Genomic DNA, 15,519 nt, shown 5'->3' with positions numbered 1-15,519 from the left:
TTTTGCTTCTAAGTCCAAATCTCTGCATCAGTCAAAAATCTCTGAAGTATAAATGACTGAAACCTGATGAGCTAGTTAGGTAAAAGGGTAAAGTTATGGCCTCACATATGGAAATTATGGGAAGACAAGGCAAGGGGGAACAAAACAAGGAACTTTAACCAATGTCATTCCCTCTCATTCTCTTCTGCTTCTTTCTGAATACTAGCTTTATTCTCTCAGGTTGGCTGAAAAGATGGCCACTATAAATTCCTGGGAATCATAAACTCATGGGTTTATGATTAGAGAGTTAAGGTTCTCATTTTAAAAGGGTTGGGGAAGAAATGTAATATCCAGGTTTGAGTAAAATTCCTACTCTTAGACCAATTACTATGCTAAGAAGGAAATGTACTTTCTTTATTATAGCCTGGCCATGTGTTCATTCTTACATCCAGGGATGTGTGAGGTCTTTTCTAAAATAAAGGTGGAAAAGGTGCTATGAGAACCAAAAATTGATGTCTCCTACCTAAATGTTCAATAAGTTATAGTTTTTTCTCCGTTATCTCTGGTACTCCCTCCTATTTCAAAGAGTAGAAAGAATTGGACTATAGATTGTATGGGTCACAAAACAAATAATTGCTAAGGTTAGAGGTGATAGTGAAAGAAGAGTGGTTTTTAATTTTAATTGCAGTGTCAAATGCCACTTTTTAAAATTTGGTGTGAAAAATACTCTGCACTTAAATGTTCAGACACCTGAATTTTAGTCCCTTGCTCTACTTCTAACTTATTAAGCAAGTGACTGATCTAGCATTACTTTTTCTCACTGTCAGCAGGAAAGGCTTAAAAAAGAGTTTAACTGGGAAAAATGTGTCTTTAAAATGATAGAATGAGCATATCATCTGATAATGCTGCTGGCATAGTGAAATTAAGTAAGAGAATGTTTCATACAGTGAAAAGCTTAATTAATTTGAATTTGAAAGTTTTGATTCTGGCTGTACTTTGTCTGACTTTCCTTAGGTCATTTACTTAAATGTCCCTTGAGCCACCTCACTTATAACATCAGTAGGTTAGATTAGTTTATCTCTTAGACCTCTATCAGTTCAAACATACCATAATAAAACACAATTATACTTCAATTATCAAAACTTTATATTGTTTCCTTTATATATAATGTTTTATCGTATTTATTCTTTATATATAATGTTTAAACTTATTTATCAAATTCTTGAATCTGAAAAATTCTTAGCCATTGTTCCTGCAAATATTGTTTTTCCCCTATTTTCTGTCTCCTTAACTTCTGGGCCTCAAATCATTCTTGTGTTAGAACTCTACACCATATCTGATAAGTCTCATATGCTGTCTTCTATATTCTCCATCTTCTTAATTGTCTGTGCTTTGGTCTGGATATTTTTTTCTGAAATATCTTCCAGTTAACAAATTTTCTTTTTAGCTGTAACTATTTCATTTTTGAGCAAGTTGATTATGAGGTGATTATCTTTATTTTGTACCTATCTTGTTTTGAGTTTGAATTTCTTGAGTCTTTGGATTGACAGTGACTTTTTAATGATTTCTCTATTTATTTATATTCTCATTGTTTGCATTTATAATTTTCTTAATTTCCTTTAATTCTTTGTCCATGTTTTCCTTTAGCTCTTTGAGTATATTTGGGACCATTTTTTTTTTTTAAAGTCTTTGTCTGTTATGTCCAAACTCTGCTCTTCTCCACTGATGGTTTCTAATTCTTTATCTTGCTCCTTTGCTCAAGATATGACTTCCAGTTTCTCTGTATGTTTTGTAATCTTTTGCTGCAACCTGGAAAATGTGACACTTTAATATGTTATCTCTGAACTTTAGACTCTGAGGCCTCTGTTTCTTAAGGTTGTATCCAGCTACTGTTATGACAGAGCTTTCCTTGAATGTCAGGAACCAGCAAAAAAGGGAGGGAGATAAGAAAGATAGTTTTTATGTTCACAGATTCCTTAACTTACTTGAGTTAAATGCAGATTTATTGTCATAAATAATATTGTCTGGACATTTCTATATTGTAAAAAATTATTGCAAAGATAAAACAAGGAGCAGACTCTGAGCTATTGGTTGCCTCAATCAAGAACTTCTTTTTCCCTAAAGTATTGAAAAATAATGTGCATTATTAACAAAAGCCTTGGTCATTTCTTGTGAAAAATAATTAGGAAGGAGTGTTATATTTAGAAAAATGATGTGTTCTTTCCTTATAATTTTTTTTTTAATTTTTATTTTATGTGTTATACTGCTTTATATCTTTTTATCTATTTTTGTTTCAGAATCCATTCCAGGCTTCTAACCAAAGCTTTTCTGCTTCTGATTTTTGGCTATGCTACAGGTAACATGGCCACAGGAATTTGATGACTGTCATTTGGAAAACAGTGTGATTTTACTATAAATGGCATTGTTTATAGGTGCATAATTGGTGATGGCCTACACAGGAATTTATTTCCTCCAGCAATTTTCCTTTGACAGTCTCTGTATATCCAGCCATGTCAGCTGCTGCTTTTCATTCCATAGATGGTGATTTGCAGTCTCTCCCAAGGTCCTTCTTTTCCCAGAATCTATAAGCTGTGCTCTTGCTTTGAGAAAGGAGAATGGGTCAGGGAGGAAATAGAACTCTTATAAAGAGGGAAAAGGGCAGAACCACCTTAGATAAATTGCAAATGTTCACTTGAGCCATTGTATTAGTTAGGGTTCTCTGGGGGAAACATAACCAACAGGAGATATCTATAAATATGATATTTATAAAAGTGTCTCATGCAACTGTGGAGATGCACATGTCCAGATTCTGTAGGGCAGGATGCACAAGTCCATATTCTGTAGGGCAGGCTGTGAGCTGGTACTCTGATGAAGATCTTCAATGAATTCCCCAGGAAACGCTGGCTGGCTGAAGAAGAAATGAAAGTTCTCTTCTCCCTTGATTGGATTAAACCAGCTACTTGAATTCTCTCATTGCAGAAGACACGCCCTTCACTGATGCAATCAGCCATAGATGCAATCGATTGACTGATGATTTAATAAACCAGCCTTCTAGTTTATTAACCTGCCACAAATGTCCTTGCAGTAATGGTTAGGCCAGTGCTTGCTTGACCAGACACCTGGGCACCGTCATCTGGCCAAGTTGACACATGAACCTAACCATCACAGCCACCTTCCAACTTTTTATTTTCTTTTGTTCCTCTTTTGGCATCTTCTTATCTTCTCCCTGGCCTGCACCATTCATTATCAGGTTCCTCATCTACGTCGATAGTTCTCAAACTTTAGTGTGTTTCAGGAATACCAGGAGGGCTTGTTACAATACATGCTACAGAGCTTTTCTCCTAGAGATCTATAATTCAGTAGGTCTGGGGAGGGTTCAAGAATTTGCATTTCAAACAAATTCCCAGGTGAAGCTAATGCTGCTGGTCCAAGACCACACTTTGAGAACCACTGGTCTAGGGATTGTGTTCTATTCTTCTTAATTTTTTCTTTTGTTCATTCATTCATTTATTCAAATTTAGTGAGACCTTACTGAACCAGGCATAGCCTTAGACATTGCATACTACCCACAGAACTTAGCTCTATGACTGACTTTAAGTCTTTAATAAATGTTAAACAACTGTGCAATTTATGTTTCTTCAAGTCTCACCAGTCTGTGAGTATCAAGCACTCTTTAGTGGGAGTGACTCAAATTACACTGACTCTAGTCCTCTACTGCATAAAACAAGACTTCCAGTTCCTCTCAAATTAGCACCCAATCATGTCTCAGGGATGCCAGAGTTTGTCACTCATGTGCTCATAACCCAAGCAAATAACTCTAGTTACCATGCACAAGCCCCTCTCATGGATTTTTCTGCCTGTGCAGATATGTGAGGGCCACTTACTGCCAAACCTGTTGCTACCACTGCCTTCTATAGGAACCATGAGGATTACAACCAGGGGTGCTGCCCACCAGCATTCCCAATGTTACCAACACCTTGAAGTGCCTGAGCAGCAGTGGGGAGAATGGAACTCTCCCTGACCCTGCATCACATATCCTCAACTGGAATCTGAAGCTGTGCAATAGGTACCTCAATGTCTCACAGAATATATATGAAAATATCCCTATCAATGTCTGCCTATAGTTCTTCTCTCCTGGGGCTTGAATCTATAGAATATGGGTATTTTCATTTCTTAGGCTGCTCAAAGCAATACCATGAAATGAATTCAGCTTAGACAATGGGAATTCATTTATTTACATTTAGAGCCCAGGAAAAGGTCCAAATGAAGGCATCATCAAGGCAATGCTTTGTTCCCAAAGACCAGCTGCCAGCGATCCTTGGCTCCTCTGCCACATGGCAAGGCACATAGCAGCCTCTGCTGACCTCTCCCTCTTCTTCCAGGTTTTCTTGATTTCAACTTCTTGCTTCCATGGCTTTCTCTCTGTGTGCCTGAATTTCATTCTGTTTATAAAGGACTCCAGTAATAGGATTAAGACCCATCCTTAATGAGGTGGGTCACACCTTACCTGAAGTAGTTGCATCTAAATATCCTACTTACAATGGGTTTACACCCTCAGGAATGGAGTATATTTACGAATAGGTTTTTCTAGGCTACCTACAGCTTCAAACCACCACAGTTGTGGTGGATGCATGGACAAGGTATGTGATTTTAAAACAGTCTATCCTTTACAATCCAGTTTGTCTATTAATTCACAAAACATGCATTTATAGTTACAATTTATCAGGTATGCTATCACATCTGAATCATAGTGGGGGACCCAACTTAGTCTCAAAATGACCAGACACAAAAGAATAAAGAGCCCCAAATTTCTACCTTCTTCTTCATATTTAAGGTATTTATTTCTAACCCCAATGCCTTTCTACTATGTAAAGTTTAATCTATTGTAGCCATGGGGTCTTTCTGCCTTTAAGTATTTTTCTTGTTTTGTTGTTGTTGTGTTTTTGCATTGGTGAAGAGAGAAGAGGTAATCTGTAAGTCTGTACCAGTTTCCTGCAAACAGCCTAAGGATCGAGAGTGCTTTATCCAATCTACGCCTTTACATAGATAGAAAACTGATGCATAGGTGGCTTATCCTAAACCAAGAATGACCTAGGGCCAGCGTGGTCTCTCCTGGCTTCTCCTGTGTGTGTGGCCCAGGGATTGTGTGGGAGACGATTCCCAGAATATTGAGGTCTTCAGGACCCACTTCTGAAATCAAGAGGCTTAGTTGCCTAGATTGTCTAGGGGTTTTTATAAGGAACTCAGGGAAGCCTCCTACTTACCTAATTCTTCTCTTACTCAGTGGTGACTCTATGCATTATTAGGTTTTAGAACTATCAAATAAATGCTTATTATTCTAACATGCATAAAACATCTAATTATCAAGATGTGGTAACAACCATACATGTTTTTCATGTGTCAACATGATCATACATTTTTTCTGCTTACTGTATTATGCTCTGTTCATGTAAACATTGTTCGGTTTCCAATCATGTGGTAGAACTATCCTAACAAAAACCCAATTCTCTTGATTTGCCTACAGTGCTATCACAAGTTCCACAAACTAGTTTTGGCTTAAACAATGGGAATTTATTAGTTAAAATTTTTGAGGCCAGGAGAAGTCCAAAACATAGGCTTGCTTTCCCTCTGAAGATCACAATGTCCTGGTGCTGGCTGAAGGCAATCCTTGGAGTTACTTGGCTTTCTGTCTTGTGGTGATATCCTCTCTTTCCTCTTCTGGGTTCCCACTGACTTACTGCTTCCCTCTGTGGTCTTCTCCTTATAAGGCCTACTCTAATCTTGATTAAGGCCCACCCTCATTAAGTTGGACCACACCTTAATTAAAAATAGCATCTTCAAGAGATCCATCCTATTTACAATGGGTTCACACCCATAGAAATGTGAATTAAGATTACGTGTTTTTCTGAGGTACAAAACTCAATTTACCACAACAACTTTAAATAAATGGAACAAACATTCCTAGGAAAAATGAAGGCAAATGGATTATTTCAGATTTCTAGATTGGGGAAAGGTGGGGTGGCTGAATGCTACTCTTACCCAGATGCAGTAGTAGAGAGAGAGGGGAACACCCCATGCAGAGAAATGCCTGGAATTCTGTCTCCTGAAAAACAGGACTATTTGGTGATCTCTTGGTTGTACAAGAGAGGTTAAGGTATGACACTCAGCATTACTTAATAGATTTCGCTTTGTAAAACCGGCTGTGAGAAGACAGTCGTTTTTCTCCTAAAGTGCTTCTCTTGCTGAAAGTAGATGGAATGGTATAGGGCAATGGGAAAGATGACCTGGGGGGTGAGCAAGTAAGTGTCAGGTAACAGTACATATATTTTTATACAATATAATATTATTTAAAGAGCTATCATCTCCTTTGTACCAATTAAACACCTTTATGACAAAATTTCAAACATTATCAAGCCCAGTGCTTTTCAGCGACAGGACAGGGTGGCCTGGTGCTGTCCAGACCTGGTGTTAGAACGTACAGCAATTGTATTAGAAAATTCCACATGACAGGCGGGTTAGAGGTTACACACAAGAACCTCAGCTAAAGGCAGGACTATAGTTCTAGATGGACTATGGATCCTGGAGGGACCGAGAAGAAGGGTCTGGTTAGCACAGAACCTGGAACAAAGTATCCATCTAGAGGTCTGTAATCCAGGTAACGAGCATGGGTCAGCAATAGCAGGAAAAGCTTAATACTTGGCTTTCCACTAACTGGAGTTCTTATACATTCCTCTTCACTTTGAGAGTCAGGATGGCTCTCAGGAGGTGGGTGAGCTTGAGCACAGATAGCAGCAAATGGTACACCTGACTTGAGGGGGAAAGTGAGCGTGCTGTGGGATAGGCAATTTGGAGCCTGAATCACTGCCTAATGTGTCCTGGAGTTCTCCTAGATTGAAGGAGAAACACCCTATACCGCAAGTGAAAGCCTCGAAGGATTTCCGGATTATTTTACTCCCGACAAAATTTACTACTTAACACTTAACCAACAAAAGGTGTTAATTTGCTTCTGAATCTAGCCATTTAATTGTTAGAACAGCGAATTACAATTCTGCACATCAGAAAAATTTAAAACTATGGATTCCTGGGCTCCACCCCAGATTAAATTAGAATCTCTGGGGAGATGGATGGGCCTAGGTATCCATATTTTTTTTTTAATTTTCAGTCATTTTATTGTTCCTTAACTTTTTAATTTAATTTTCAAATAACTAAAGCAATATGAATGTTTCATTGTAAATAAAGATGTTGTAAAGATGAATGAATACTCTCACATTCCTTTTCTACATAGATGTATGGCATATACAAGGTATAAAGTATATAAAATGAATACCTGTTTATCCACTATCTCTTTGATTTTATGAATGATAAGAGACACATGGAAAAGTACATAAATTATAAATATACAGTCAATGAATTATCCCCAAATGAACACATCCAAGAAATAGAGCATTACCAGGATCCTAACACCTGCTTATGCTTCTTCTCCATTACAATCTCCACAAAGGTATAAAGAACTCCCCAGAGCATTCCAGTGGGCCATACCTCTGTTTTCCTCTCAGTTTTTTTTTTTTTTTTTTTTTTAATGTAGAGAAAATACTTTAGGCATGAAGATTATTAGTCTTTCTGATCCAATAATATTAGTTACAACAACTAACATTTTGAGTATTGTTTGTTCATTATGGTATGGCCACAAATTTTCAAGCCATTACTCATTCTATTGCAAGGAAATTGGCTTTATTTTTCTAAAACCAAATTAAACTTCTCTTTTGAGGTGCCATGCCACCCAATGGCAGAGAATATATTCTTTCTATTCAGTTTCAACAGAAACCATGAGGCAATAGGTGGAAACTGCTCCCATGTTCCAAGATGAGGTGGGGGTCCACCATGCAAAGGGAAGAAAGTCTGCTAAATTTGGAAGCCAGAGGTTGCTGGGGAAAGGATGCTGACTTCCTCCACTGGACCATTTGTGGGCACTACATAGAGGCCCAAGTGAGACTGGCAGCCAGCCTGCCTCTCATCTTAAGTGTTTCCCAAGAGAATACCCTGAAGGAAGAGGTAACCCCAACAGGATGGTAAGCTGTCAAATTCTAAGGGACTGAGAGACAGCAGCAGCCAGACAGCCAGATACTTTGATAGTGGTGCCCTGGAAGAGAATGCAAAATGCCCATCAGAGGGTCGGCTTTACACATCTGCCAAATCTAAAGAGTTTATAAGCCTGTTCACAACAGTATCAGCAAAGTAGCAAGAACTTTGCTGCTGCTACTACTTTTCCCTCTCCATGACCCATCAACCCTGGAATAGCCAGAGCCAAGCTCAAAGTGGGGGTGTGTGAGCTGATAAGGAAAAGAAACTGTAGGCAGGAGAAAAAGAAGCCCAGATATCTACCTCCTCCCTTTTTAAAGTAGATTTTGATATGCTTTTTGGGAAACAACTAGCTTCTGGAGAGGAGAAATGCTTAAATTTTGAAAGAAATTTGAAAATTTTGGCTATTATATAGAATCAAACATTTTATTTAGTTTCTGTGTGTGTGGTAACTGGAGAACTTTTTAAAACTCTAAGTATGAATAGAGAAGTCATGGGGCCTGCCTGAGTTTTCATCCAAGGGAGTCGAAAAGAACTATTAGGTTACAGGGCAGGTTTCAATGCTTTGGGGGTGGGGGGGAGAGTGGGGATTAAAATTGTTTTCTGTCTCTGTGGAGCTGCCTGGCTGGGGAAGGCCTCTGAGAAGTTGAATAAGGGGCCAAGGGGATGAAAACCCATTGCCTAATGTTTCCAATTAATTACTATTCATTACCATCATCTCATTTAATCTATGGGATAAGTGCTATTATTTTTTCCTCTCTTAGAGATGGGGAAACTGAGGCTTAGAAAGGTAAGATAACTTGTCACAGGGGTCCACAGCTAGGAGGGGAAGGAAGAGAACGCAAAGCCAGGGCTTTCTCCCTCTGGAGCCCATTCTCCAAACAGCAAACATTTCAGCTTCTGCTAATCCCTACTATGGCTATAAAAGGAGACAATGTACTAGTTTTTTTGCAATAAAGAGAAATTGGGGGTGGGGGTGGGTCAACCAAATTTGCTAACTCACACAACTCATTTACTTCCTTAGCATTTCTTCACTGAAATGCTTTTTAAACAGCTAGAGAAGCCATCTGCATATTTTAATCTGGACTCTGCCGAGAAACTTGCTTTTCGTTTTTAAAGAGCTAGGTCAGGATACTTAAAAGGAATAAGACAGTTACGAAAACAGAGCTCTGACATGGTTTCCTTCCAAAAAGTAAAGCTTCTTACCATAGAAAACAATTCTGTGCTTATGCTTTAAGAGTTTTGGAGCAAAAAAATAAAAATTGTTTCCTGCCTGAGTTCTCATGAAGTTTAGCCAAAACTTACAGGTGCACTGTCAACATTGGAATTGCTCCTTCTCCTCCCTCCATTTGGCAGAACTTTTAAAGAGAGAAAATTTCAAGTTTATTTTTGGCATATTATCACTTCTATATATGCTCCAATTCCTTTTTTCTTTCCATTGTAAAATGTAGTATTTTTAGGATTATCCACCAAACTTTAATCTCTTTCCCACCCCCCATCACAACCTCTTTTCCAGTGGGGCTGGGGCTGGGGGGATCCCTGTCACCTTCCTGCCTTCTGAGTCTCTGATTCTGTTTGCTGTAGAAACAGAATGAGCCCTTCTGAGACCCTGAAGTCGTCAGTCACTGCCTTTGTGCCAGGACATGCAAACTTCCCTAGCCAATCACTAACCTGTTTTTAAAAAACCTCCAATCAGAGAGAATCCACGACTTCTTTTTGTGAACTATTGCACTGTGTAACTGCACACTATAAATGTCTTTCTCTATCTATGAACACTCTTATCTCACTGTTCTATTTTTTTTTCTTCATTTGCATTAACCCTTTCTTACCTTGTTATGAACATGTAGGTCTTTCTTCTCTTCTTAGAATTGGTGGGAGACAAATATTACTCTGTAAATGGCCAAGATGGTAAGGCGAGTAGTGGTTCCTGAAAACCCTGGTGCTGTAATCCCGGACCAGGGAAGGACAGAGGAGTGGTGGCCTTTCTCATTTCACAAGGTATTTACTCGGCTGCTGCCCCACCACCAAACTAAACAAACACTTTTGAGCCTTTTAACTCCATGAAACTGACATTTCTGAGTCTATTTGCAAATGGGACACTAGAGGGCTCCCAAAAGTTACAAATAAGTGAAAAGTTACTTGAATTAAAACTGATTCTGTACGGCATTTGTTTTTTCAGAATTTAAAACGGATTTTTTAAAAACTATTTTTAAAAAAACCTTATAACGTTTTAAAGCTGAGCTATCAGTAGTCATTCTACAAGTAGTTTGATTGCTTTGCAATCACTAGTTTTCAAGGGAGTTTTAAAACTGAACTGAAATATTTGAGATGTGGAAGACTCTTGACCATGAAATATGTTCTACTTACATGCCGCAGCCTTTAAAAGTTCTTTGCATTAGAGTTAGGGACTACATTCCTGGAGTCAAGCATGGGGCCAGCTGTGTAAGTAACGTTGCTTATGAATTTCTTCTTCTTTTCTTTAATAATGTGAAAAAATAGAGCTAGAGATCCTTTTATTTTCTTTCAGCTGACTTTGGTGGAAAGAAAAGGAATAACAAGCAGTTCGATTTGGGCATGTGTGTGTATTTGTGTGTGTGTGAATTAGTGTAACTTCTTCCAAGATATTTGGTGCCTCTTTTAACGTTAGATAATGGAACATATTGTGAAGAAAAATTTGTGCCATTAGATTAAGATAATATGCTTCTAAATTTGAATGTTGATACTTGGTGCTTCTCCCCAATCAGTTAATGCAGGAATTTAAAAAATAAATATGGGATAAATAGCAACGGATTTTTAAAAACCATCATTGTCTTAAGTTATTTCTGAATTTCAAAAATGAAAAGCCTGAGTTTGTCAAATTTTAAGGCTTTTCTTTCAGGATAGAATTAAATGACTCCAGCTGCAAGTTATAAAATAGTATTGGATTTTGTTGCTTGTTTTTACTACTTTAGAACTGGATGTTAAATCTATACATCTATCTTGTTTTCAGTTTTTAAACTTGAATTTTTTTTTTTTTTTAATATTTAGCGGATGGAAAGGAAATGAAAGGAAAGGGTTACTCTTTTTCTTTACTCTTGCGGAGGAACTGAGGTGGTATGAGATTGTGACTCAGTTAACTCTCTTTCCATTCATTCCCAGATACAAGCCACACTTTTCCTTGCGGAGGCTGATAAGGATTTAAAAGGTTTCAGAGGTGAGTGTCAGAAACATTCCCAACTCCACGACCAACACTTTACTTCCACCGCTGCCCACTGGAGATCACTTAGACACAGAAGCGGACACGACAGCTGAATTCAGGAAACCATGCATCATGTCAGCAGGAGACAACTGCAGACTTTAAACTCTGTTCAACATGTGGATGCCCTGGAGAAATGACCTGCCCAGACAAGCCAGGGCAACTTATAAACTGGTTCATCTGCTCCTTGTGCGTCCCGCGGGTGCGTAAACTCTGGAGCAGCCGGCGTCCAAGGACCCGGAGGAACCTCCTGCTGGGCACTGCCTGCGCCATCTACCTGGGCTTCCTCGTGAGCCAGGTGGGGCGCGCCTCTCCACAGCACGCACGGGCACCAGACAAGGGGCCACACCAGAGCCGCGACGCTGCCAAGGCACCCTTTCCAGAGATACCCCTGGATGGGACTTTGGCCCCTCCCGAGTCCCAGGACAATGGGTCCATCCTGCAGCCCAACGTGGTGTACATTACTTTGCGCTCCAAGCGCAGCAAGCCCGCCAATATCCGTGGTACTGTGAAGCCGAAACGCAGAAAGAAGTATGCAGTGGCATCTCTAGCCCCAGGACTGGAGGTTTTGGCCGGACCTTCCTTTCATCCGCAGAAGGCTGCAAGGTCAGCAGATGTTGAAGTGCCTAGATATGCCCAGGAAGCAGATCTGGCCAAGGTCGGGGAGCGACCCTGGAAACTACTGCGGGCTCCCGGGCTGCGACCTAGAGGCCCTGACTTCCAGCTACCCAAGACCAGGGAGAGCAACATCAGGATCTACAGCGAGAGCGCCCCCTCGTGGCTGAGCAAAGAAGACATCCACAGTATGCGCCTGTTAGCGGATGGTGTAGTCGCAGGCCTGCAGCCAGTGGCCTCTAAGAGCGGAGCACGCTTGCTGGTGCTGCAGGGGAGCGTCCCTGGCTCTGTGCCCCGCTGCGGCCCTAGCTCCTGTGGGCTGCTCAAGCAACCCTTGGACATGAGTGAGGTGTTTGCGTTCCACCTGGACAGGATCTTGGGGCTCAATAGGACCCTACCGTCTGTAAGCAGGAAATCAGAGTTCATCCAAGGTAACAGATTCACACACTTTGTTATTTACAGCTGTTGGGGATCGGGTTGATTTTCTCTTCTCCCTCATTCTCTTTTTCTAAATGATTTTTTCCATCCACGTTTCACATTTGGACAGCAGCAGCAGCAGCAGCCGCATGTCTTTCCATTAAGCTTGCATTTGTTATTCTCCCAGCTTTGGGAGGATGAGAGTTCCAGAGAAATGCTGTACCTGACATGCAAGAGTCAGCCCACACTGTGTAATCTTCCCTCCCAGTTTCCCTCACTACACTTCCCACTGGCTTATTAAACCTAATTAAAGCCAAGGGTAATTTACATGATGGGGATAGGAAGCCAGGGTGAAGGCAAAGAACTTGCTGACAGTCAGGCATATTATGGGATAGGGTACTATGGGATGAAATAGAATGTCTTCTTTGGAAGTTTTTAAATGTGACAGGAAGCAGGTTATATTTGTTCAAAAAATGAAATCTTTTAAGATGCCCAGAGCCTGACCATATTAGATCTGGTTCTGTCCTTTGATTTTATGAATTTAACCCCTTTATTTTATGAATAAAGAACATGAAATGGTTTGTTCAGTATGTATACTAACTAGCCATATTGTTTCTTCCAGCCAATGACTATGATTTACTGAGTCTGATTTCCAAGATTTTCTCTTCTTTGTGACAAATCGTTTTGGCAGGTGCTAGAGTATGAAGCCAGTCACTGCAGTTGGAGGCCAGAGAGCTGGGCTATGGCCATACCCATACCAGACAAAGGATATTCTCTGAATTTTGAGGCTATTTCAGGATTTGAATACAAATCCTGGGTCCAGGCTTATTTTCAAATGCAGAATGGTCTCAGAAGTTACCACTGTGAATCCAGAGTTTAATAGGGCCTCTAATTGACGATAAACTCCAAGAGTACTCCCTTACTTCCTGCCACCATAATACTTAGCATTTTGGTGTGTTCCCATTGGGCCTGGATTGGAATGAATTAAAACCTTTGGTACTGGCCAAGAACCAAACTGAATTTCCAGTGGCTTTGGGATTATAATTTAGTTTTAGAATGGACAGTCCTTGAAGTGCCAGGGTTTAATTAAGAAATAAATGGACATTTTACTTATGCTGATTCATGTCTAGGTGCCATAGATCCAGAGGTATGTTTTAATGTCCCAAAGAAGTGAAGAAGACTCTCAAACATTCAATCTAATGTTGGTAAAAGCTGATTTTTATTGAGTGCTCACCATTTGCTAAGCACTATACTAATTGATTCATACAGTTCATATATGCATGAACTTTTATAATTCTCACAACAGTGCTGTGAGGTATGTGTTATCATTATTTCCATTTAGTAGATGAGAAAATTGAAGCTTATTGAGGCAAAGTAATTGTCCCCAACTTCCACAATTAGTAAAGCTGTGTTTTGAGCTGGGTTTAGGATGCAGGCCCAGCTAATTTCAGAATATAAGCTCTTAACCACTGGACTTGGGTGACTATAACTTATCCAAAATGTAACACTCTGAGGTGAAACGAGGTACCCATGGACACTGGAACAACAGGCATACACCAAGGGTGTCCTGGACAAAGAGGGACTTAGGGTCACCCTCCTTATATTATACTGCCATTCGTTTTAATGTCATAAAGGCTCCAGGGAAGAGAAGGTGAACTGGTGAATATATCTGGAAAAATAGTACTCTGATATGCCTTTTGAGCTTCCCTGGTATGCTCTTGGATGGAAATTGGGAGAATAAAGTAGTGGTAAGGAGCCTGGATTCTGCAGCTGGACTGCCTGGGTTTGAATTTACCAACCGCGTGATCTGGAAATGTTATTTTCTCTCTAGGCCTCAGTTTTCTCATCTGACAAAAATACCTACTTGACAAGATTATTGTTAGTTAATATATAGAAAACATGTAGGTTCAGTGCTTGCCATGAAGAAAACTTTCAGTAAATATTGGCTGTTATTGTTAACACACTAAGACATGAGGTATCAAGTTCATTGAGTTACTGAAAGAAAAGCTTCAGTACCTACATTTAGAATTATGGAATGAACCCCAGAAGTGATACGTAGGTAAATCTGGTACAACTCCTCCTTTGCAGATGATGTATCCTGGGTCCACTAACATAAACTCCAAATGGGACATGTTATTTCTTTATGTGGCAGGACTAGGACTAAAATCCAGGTCTCCTGACTGCTGAGTTAAGCAACTTTTTGATATCAGGATTCCTTTTAGATATTTCATTCTGTTCTCTGAATATCTGTCACCTTTGGGAATAAAGAAATGAAGAGAGAAGTTGCATTCCAATTTGAAGAAGAGGTTTATAGTCCCAATGCAGCCTGGATACTTATGTTTTCATTCAGAAGTAAGTGGTGATGGGAAAAAAACAACATTGTGATACGGTTCTCAGTTGGATAAGATGAGTTAAATCCTTAAGATGATCACTCAAACAATACCAGATCTTTCTTTATTCTCTTTGAGATACCTTTTTTTTTTTTTTTTATTTAGAGTCATAAAATCAGGCCAGCTTCATCAGGAACCTATGAGATTATTTGAATGTATCTATGAGTTCTATACACGGTATAATTCTTCCCATGTTGTGGACAGTTAAAGGATATAAAATTTGTAAATAGAATGGTTCCAGTCATGGTAGGAGATCTTTCTCCATTCACTTATTTCCAGACTTTTTCTGACCTGTGTTTTCTTTCTCTGATTTCCATCCAAAGAAATATGTATTCTCCTTCTAGCCCCCTACTCCTCTTCTCTTATTTGAACTTAGCTTTATTTGAGCCTCCCTGCCTACTCTAATAGGTGGTAGATTTTATCTGGTTACCCAGTCCCTATTTTGACCTCATTCTGTACCATTACTTTGTATTATAATTACTTGTTTAATCATCTGCTCCTTCCCAATAGTCTCTAAGTCTGTGAGGGAAGGGATGCTGACTGTCTTGTTTATCCTTATGTTTTTAGATCCTAGTGCAGAGTCTGGCACATAGTAGGTGCTCAATAAATATTTTTGAATGAATGCAATGCATTTTTGGCCTGCTGTTTAGATTCCACTGGCTCTAAACAGCAAGTCTGTATTTGTGTCCAGCTTCCAATACTCAGGACAAGTACCTAAATACATTCTGGATCTTATAAAGAGCTCGTTGTGTAGATAATGAGAAATGTCCTTACACAACTTCTTATCATGCAAATGATAAAGTT

General features: G+C 39.5%; 1 protein-coding gene across 3 annotated transcripts in view; it reads left to right on the top strand.

The window, feature by feature from the left end:
* Positions 1 to 9,837: 9,837 nt before the first annotated feature.
* The window catches only part of GASK1B (golgi associated kinase 1B), a 45,946-nt gene continuing 40,264 nt past the window's right edge, over positions 9,838 to 15,519 (top strand). The window contains exons 1-2 of one of the 3 annotated variants that reach the window (XM_037830901.1): positions 9,838 to 10,500; positions 11,197 to 12,339. In XM_037830901.1, coding sequence (XP_037686829.1) covers positions 11,430 to 12,339 — 910 coding nt within the window. In that variant the 5' untranslated portion in view covers positions 9,838 to 10,500; positions 11,197 to 11,429. The remainder of the gene's footprint in view (positions 10,501 to 11,196; positions 12,340 to 15,519) is intronic. The other 2 variants (XM_037830900.1, XM_037830899.1) reach the window with 2 other exon arrangements.

The sequence above is a fragment of the Choloepus didactylus genome, chromosome 3, assembly GCF_015220235.1.
Source record: "Choloepus didactylus isolate mChoDid1 chromosome 3, mChoDid1.pri, whole genome shotgun sequence".
In the NCBI taxonomy this organism is placed as follows: Eukaryota; Metazoa; Chordata; class Mammalia; order Pilosa; family Megalonychidae; genus Choloepus; species Choloepus didactylus.
This window is presented reverse-complemented; position numbering and strand designations above follow the sequence as displayed.